The following is a 7,750-nucleotide window of genomic DNA, read 5'->3' on the forward strand; positions in this document are numbered from 1 at the left end:
CTTGTTACCCTCTTGAGAACTTATCCCTTATTTCATGCTTTTGCTTTTATATGGATTGTAATAACTCCTATCTTCTGCTGAATTACTGCTTTGAAATTAAACAATGCTTTAAATGATTTAAAATTATCTTTTTCATGATTGAATGGTAATTATGTTGTAAATAGTATACTCCTATGTTTAATGGATTTTGATCATGTTTAGTGTATGTATCACTGTTGAATGCTTATGCATGCTGCAAACTGCTCAAATATATCAAATGCTTAATCATTCCATGCTAAATTTGAGTAAACATACCCTTTCATGCCATTAAATTTGTTCTGTTGTTGTTTGTTGCCCATTTAATCGATTAAATCATGTTGTTAATCGATTAAATGTTGTATAAATATGCATTTGTTCAAGCTTCTTACAGCTGGTTGATTGATTAATCGCCCAAAATAAATTGATTAATTACAGTATGTCATAACTCTAATAACTCTTCTGAATTTTGACTAGAATTGAATACTTGTATCTTTTTTATAGTGTCAAAATGGGGAGAAAGGTTGCTTGTTGTGTTAAATGTATTTGCAGGTTGCAATAGCTTCTGCATGTTGTTGTATATAGCTTACGTAATATACTTGTTGTATATAATTGCTTACCTAAGGGGGAGCAAAGGCGCTTCAACTTTGAAACTTTGAATAACAACCATTAATAACCATTATGCAAACTCATCGTCAAGCTAATTCATTTAACGTTTCAAACTATTTTGATGTGGTATTTGTCATCATAAAAAAAGGGAGATTGAAAGTGCAAAGTGTCAAGGATAGCACTAACAATGATTTGCCTATGTTTTGATGAAGACAAAGTTTTATTAAAGCTTGAAGATGGCTCAACAACCAACATGCTTAGAGCTCATTGGTCATATCTAGACTAGGATATAAATAGAATCATTATTCTGAGTAGTCTAGGATGTGTGCCTTAGTGAGTGAGTATAGGTGAGGTGAACCTAGATGCAAGTCTTTCAAGCCATTATAATTGTCATATCACATCCATGAGACATATCATCTAGTTAATTGTATGTTCATGCATTAATCATACATGTTATATGTGCATATTAGGCATAATGTAATTGCTAAAACATGTATAGAAGTTAAGCATAACATATGAGTAGTTTACCTTTTGAACCACGTGTTTTAATATACTGGTTAATCGATTAACATGGTGACTTAATCGATTAACTCAACTGTTTTTTTGTTGTATCAGTGTTTCTGTTACAACTGGTTTATGTTTCAATTATTATGCATTGGTTAATCAATTAACGGGTTACCTTAATCGATTAACATGTCTATTTTGTGTTATAACTGATTTCTGTTTTAACTGCTTAACTGATTGCAACGAATTCAACTGTCAAAACTGCCTAGTATAAGTTGAGGCAACTTTCAGAAAAATGTAGCATTGCATTCCATTTTATAGGATTGATTTAGAGAGCATATTTCATTTTTGTATTCTGTTTTTGCAAGAGAGTTGCATGTGTGAGGAAGAAAGATTAACATGCCTTATTGATTCTTTGATTTGCATACTGTTTTTCATATGATTAGTCTCATCCTTATCTTGCTCACATGTTCATGCATTGTTTGTAAAGATTCTTGGAGAGATATATTGATTACTGTTTTTGATTAATTCACATGTATTTGATGGCTTGAGTGAATTGTGAGTGAGTTAGTATTAAGGTCTTTTATTGTAATATTTCAAGCATTATTGTGCTTATAATACCTTGTTGTTGTAATATGTTTTAGTGTGTATTGGATTGATCTCTTGGCATCTTATCACCACAGAGATAGGGATTCTTCACCAAGACTATGAGGTCTTGATTTGAGAACAAGAATTTTGGTTGGGGCTGTTTCGCGAGAAAGGTTTTCTGAGGCGATAGGTAGAGTTAAACCAAGGGTTAGGTGTTCTAGATTTCAAGAAAGAAGCATCCTATGTTTTGTGAATTGAATTGATGTATGTGATTATACGTATATTCAATATTGTGAAGAAGAAAATCTCCGAAGATCAGAAGGGGGGCCTGGATGTAGTTTGCAGTGGACCGCAAACGAACCAGGATAATAATCCATCTTTGCACGATGTTTTCTCCTTAAATCTTCTTTACTTTTCTTGTTGTTTCAATTCGAGTTAATAGCTGATATTTTGCATAATTGTACCCTGCCATATACTTGTTAATATTGCTTAAAAATATTTGCTTTATCTCTGTTCATTTGATTTTAAATAATTGTGCAATTTGTTGTTCTGATCATTCTTTTTTGTGTGTGTTAATCGATTAAGACCAGTTGGTAATCGATTAACTGGGCTATTTCCAGAACTGAGTTTTGGTGCGAGAAGCGGTAATTGATAACCGCTACACCTATTCAATTTCCCCCTTCTAGATATTTCTAGGCCACTGATACCTAACAAGAAGGATGAACAAAGAAGAAGTGAAACGGTCGGTACACAGAAGCGGGGGAGAAGAAGAAATAAAGTAATGAAGAAGAAATGAAGAGGTGAATGGAGAATAGTGTCATAATAATGAATAGAAGTGAGTGGAATACACGTGTGATATATGCAAAAATAATCACACTGATACATATTAGTATTAAGATGAGAATAAAAGGGGGGAAGATAGGAATAATAATGACACTAATAAAGGTTTTTTTGGCATTTAGTGAATTTAAAAAATAAGTATGTAGTATAGTATAGTAACAGTAAACGTTTTTTTTGTTTTGAATTTTTTATTCAAGTTTTTTACATTTTTACCCTCTTATAATCCAAGTGTCAGCATTTGAGGAAGATTTTTTTTGTAATATCATAAGCCCTTTCAATTCTTAAAGAGATAGTAGATTATCGTGTAAACAATAATTTATTGTTTTCTACTCCGTCACTCCTTTTTTTCATTTTTTTTTGCTTACATTTCTTTCTCTTAATATAAGGCACTCATTTGTTGTTGTGTGATTCTTATTTATTAAAAATACTATTAATTTCTCATAAGGAAATGTGTACCAAAAGTAGAAAGGATATTACTTTGTTATTATACAATATAAAAGTGCAAATAAGAATAATAATCATATTTAACATTGTAGAGAAAAATAAATATTATTCTTAATTTATGTGTAATAAACTATAAAATGATATGATAGATTCTAATAAGAATGGAAATAATATTATTCAATTGAAATGCTCTTATTTTTCATAATTTTAATTTGTATTTTTGTTAGTGAAATAGTTAGGTAATGTTGAGATCAAACAAAGACATATAATAAATAAAATATTTGTTAATTTGTGGTCAATTACATTTAAGTCTCTCGGAGTGTTACTACCATCAATATTATTTTATAAGATGCTAGGTAAGAAGCTCTAGCATATCTAAAATGAGTCCAAAACCTATAAGATATTTCTAATTGGCATAAATTGTAGAAAGAAATTTGAACTCAATATATACTATTGCGAGACTTACTTAAATAATTTATTTCAACCATATTAGGAAATCCTCATCCTGAGTGAAATAGATGATTGTCACTCTTTAGCAAAAAAAATCTACATAAGAATCAGCAAAATATTCCATATTATGAAGAGCAAAGAGCACCTGTCACACAAGTTTGTACGTTACCTTCCACGTATTAGCCAACGATTATGGAAAGTGCAATCAAAATTTGTCACTCAATTCAAAACCTGTATAAATTTGATACACATTGCTCTAGCCATTTGAGCTGGATTGACATATACAACTCCTAGTTTCACCTTTGACTTAGAATGCATCTTTATGAATCAAATGCTATAACTAATAACCATCCTCCAACTACATTATGCCTATAATTACCTCAAGTATTAATTTCACTACTTCAATCTATTTCCTCTAATCTCTACAAGTGATTGTGAACTTCTCTATTTGGTTGGGGAGAAGCTCATGCAGATGGGGGCACGAATCCCAGCCAAAGCAAGAACCGATGAAGGGAGAATCCACAACCCATCTCCACAAATCAAACCAGAAGCAACTGCAGGAATCATCAAACCAGCCTCCTTGCTGTTTAGCATGTGCCAAGCATACACAACCAAACTACCAACACACATATCAATGGCAAAGTAACCACCAACTAGGAAAGGTACTGCCATTGCCATTGGAAGTGGAACAAATCTCCCTATGTTTTTAGGACTTAGGTCTCTAACCAAGTTGGCTGCTATGGCGAATGCGAAAAAACCATAACAAAGTTGCAAACAATGTTGGGGAAGGGCTGAAAAGCCTTCAACACCGAGGACTGCCATGTTTCGGTATATGATAGCATATGGTGCCTTATAAATACCATCTGGATTCCCAATATCAAAAGCCTTGTAGAAAAGGAAGAATGTGAGTGGGGCAACAACACAGCCTATTGCTGTCCCTATTGCTTGGCTTACAAGCATTGACCGCGGGGAAGTGAAAGTGAGATGACCGGTCTTGAAATCATGCATCAAATCAGATGAAATTGAAACAATGGATTTAATGAGGCCACACCCTACAAGTCCAGCAACCACACCATCATTTTTTCCAACCAAGGCTGCTATCACAAAGAGAGCCACTTTGCCGTAGTTATAGGCCATGTTCATGTCAGTTAAGCCTGCACCATAGGCATTGCAGAAGGCGAGAGAGGGTGAGAGAAGATAGGCAGCCACCACATAGTACCACTTCAACTGAGGGAACATTAATGGGATTACAATGATGGAAATGACGGAGAAGAATATGCACCCTGTACATACCAACCATATAGGTATGTTTTCTCTTACAAATACTTCATTCCGTCTTCTATCATCAAGAGGCTGTGGCTTTTGGTTATCTGTCACTGCAGTGAAAAGACATTAGATTTCAGAGACAATCATGAACTCATTGATATATAAACCACTCACCAGTTAAATATTTGTTTACTTGGTAATAGATATTGATTATTTTGTTCTTCTTTTTCTTTTCTGGGAGGGTGTGTGTGTGTTTGTGCTGAGATGATAGCACTTTTTTATGTAGCAATAAGAAAGGTGTGAGTGGTGCACATGTTAAGTATCTGAAATACTTAGGAACTGGAAAAATTACTAAAGGTCATTTCTCACATGCATTAAGATCCTTCTTTTTCATGCTGGCATGGATATTTTTGGCAGTGAAATATAGGATTTTGAGAAAATTGTATAGTCCATCACCAAGGATCAAGGCAATGGAAATAAAAACCTGCAGCAAGAAAAAAGATAATAAAATGAAGGCTTGAAATAATTGAAAGAACTTAAATCAAATAATAGTGCTTCAATAACTAAATTTAGACCTTATATCCATTAAGACTCCTCATGCTACTTTCTGATATACTTGCAGGGAACCATTCTCCTTTTTGTGCCTTGATCAATGGCCACATAATACCCCATGAAACCACAGCACCAAGAAGCACAGACAAATTGACAAGGTGGGAACAAATCATTCCAGCTCCAACATAAGTCATGCTGAAATCAAAGTAAAATCTGCAAAATTCAAGCGCTTTAATCAGTGTCAATGGACAATTATTTAATGATATAGACTATAGAGACTTTAACTAGTAGATGAAAGATGACGGAACATACGTGTTTCGCCAAGCTTTTAATCCGAAAGTAGGGAACTGAACAAATCCACAACTATCTCCACCAGTATAAAACCATTGGAAGAAAGCCCAAAGGAAACTGGCTGAGAAGAATTTCATGAAACCATTAACCTGCTTCCTGCAAAAGGAGTTGAACTAGTTTTAGCTCTTACACTATTCCTCCAACTTTAACTCAAATATACCAAAAGCAAAACCATTAAAAATGTGATTCATACTTGGCTGTTGCATCTCCTTTAGGAGTATGGAATCCGTTAATAAGAACAGCAGTAGCAGTTCCACTTGGATAAGTTAATTTGTAGTCTATTATCATGATCTGTTAAGTAACAAAATTTCATCAGCAAAACCATTCAAGTCAAATCGAAGCAAATACTTCTGAAATTGAAATTATCATCACTTCCAAAGTAATCTACTGAACAAATAAACTTCTAGAATAAGGGTGTGCTTGGGTAAAAACATCTCATGACGCCCTTATTTGATAAGCTTTTCTGAAACAAGCTAAAAAGAGCTCATTTTCGTAAGCTTCTCCGACAAGCTTATTGAAATAAGTTAAAAAAGATAAAAGCTTACTGAAATAAGCTATTCTCATAACCCTAATAAGCTCTTTCAAACACCTTAAGTGGAAAAAAAACTTCAACAATCAATTATACTCAATGAATCATGTGAAAAAACATAAAATTCATTACTCATAATAAGAAGTACCTTTCTTAGAGGGACCAAAGCCAATAGTCCAACAAAGCTGGTCACAAAGAGAAAAGCTGTCATCCAACCAATTCCAGGCTCCTTGGTGCTACCAGGATTATTTCCCTCTATATCAATTCCTGCTAGCTCATAAGTCTTCCTATTCAAGCCCAATAGGTAAGACCCAAAACCACCTACAATTACATAACTAAAGTTTTAGCATCACATATGCAAAATCTCAAACATATCATATACACAAACACAAGTTAAAGAATCAAAAGTACACATCGAAACAGCCGATGAATTGCATAGAAGACCCTACCTCCTACCGCGATGCTATAGCAAGCAACTGCACATGTTTGGATTATGGTATTTTCCTGTTTAGTGAATGGTGTTGAAAGAATATTGGCTTTGGAAAGAAGCTTTGTCCAAGTTTTAATGAACACAAAGCCAAGTAGTGCAGCTGAGACATTGAGATTGGGGACTAGACCAGTTGTGAGGTTCAACTTCATCACAATCACACTATATATGACTCCAATGAGAAAGCTAGCAACTAGTCCACGGATTGTGATTTGTCTTAACCATGGCCCTGTTCTACTCATATCCTCAGGCTCAGTTGGAGATTCTTCGATATCCTCTCTGTTGGAATTCTCAATCTCTATATGTTCTTCATTGGTTATAGTACCCATTTGATTCTTCAGATCTTCAACTGAGTGAATCAATCATCATAGGAAAAATAAAAAATAAAACTAAGGAATGTGAAGGGGGAAATAATATTTAATGGTTGCTTAAACTATATGTATCTATTCTTCAATTTGCAACTAAGTCATAATAAGATAGTTTATATTTTTGTGGTTTCTCACGTATATCCTGGCACTTTTCAATTAACATAGTTAATAGATTACAATACAGTTATTGTAATAAAAACTAATATTTAACACTTAAAATTTATGCACCGACACTTTCAGTATATTATCTATCATTGATTCTATTAGTGACACCCTAATTATATGTTCAAATCCTAATATTTGTTTATTGTACAAGGTTGCTGGACATATTAGGTGGTAGCGTCCTGGACCGAATGAAATAGAATCTGGTCCTACAATTGAAAAGTTAGATTGATTTTTTGCAAGGTAACATAATGGTTGTTGAGAGATGAAACGCCATTCAAAAAATGCTACCTCAATTTCCCCTTTGATGATAGATTGAATCTTTATAACGTGGACAAAACCAAGGCTTCAACTTTTTCACTGTCTTGACAAGAATTGTATTCTTCACAAGGTGACAAAAAAACCCACCTAGTAGAATCCAAATCCTGCAGAGACAACCTCAAATCGGTGATTTTTCGCAGATTGTAACAACAAAATATCACAACATAACAAATATGTTATATTTAATGAAGGTGCACAAGGTTGTGAATCCCAAGAACTTTGTCAATGATTCTTGATTGAAAATCTTATAATAAAATCGAAAAA

General features: G+C 33.7%; 1 protein-coding gene across 3 annotated transcripts; it reads right to left on the bottom strand.

Moving 5' to 3' along the window:
* LOC109328215 (metal-nicotianamine transporter YSL3-like) lies at window positions 3,670-7,750 on the bottom strand. Of its 3 annotated transcripts, none has more exons than XM_019561573.1 (8): window positions 7,468-7,750; window positions 6,598-6,999; window positions 6,297-6,469; window positions 5,813-5,910; window positions 5,581-5,715; window positions 5,292-5,481; window positions 5,086-5,200; window positions 3,670-4,826 (listed from the first exon to the last, which is right to left on the bottom strand). In XM_019561573.1, exons 2-8 carry the CDS (start codon window positions 6,962-6,964, stop codon window positions 3,895-3,897), a joined length of 2,010 nt encoding a protein of 669 aa, XP_019417118.1. In that variant the 5' UTR covers window positions 6,965-6,999; window positions 7,468-7,750; the 3' UTR covers window positions 3,670-3,894. The 3 variants fall into 3 exon arrangements, with proteins under 3 accessions (XP_019417118.1, XP_019417119.1, XP_019417117.1); XM_019561574.1 differs by having other exon boundaries at window positions 6,598-6,970; window positions 7,457-7,750; XM_019561572.1 differs by having other exon boundaries at window positions 6,598-6,984; window positions 7,457-7,750.

Source organism: Lupinus angustifolius, chromosome LG15 (genome assembly GCF_001865875.1).
Source record: "Lupinus angustifolius cultivar Tanjil chromosome LG15, LupAngTanjil_v1.0, whole genome shotgun sequence".
Lineage (NCBI taxonomy): Eukaryota > Viridiplantae > Streptophyta > Magnoliopsida > Fabales > Fabaceae > Lupinus > Lupinus angustifolius.

Coding starts and splice junctions, on each gene's coding strand:
- LOC109328215 (XM_019561573.1), bottom strand. CDS start 6,964: ATGGGTACTATAACCAATGAAGAACATATAGAGATTGAGAATTCCAAC. Junction 6,470..6,597: donor CTATAGCATCGCGGTAGGAG/GTAGGGTCTTCT, acceptor ATGTAATTGTAG/GTGGTTTTGGGTCTTACCTA. Junction 5,201..5,291: donor GGAGTCTTAATGGATATAAG/GTCTAAATTTAG, acceptor TTCTTGCTGCAG/GTTTTTATTTCCATTGCCTT.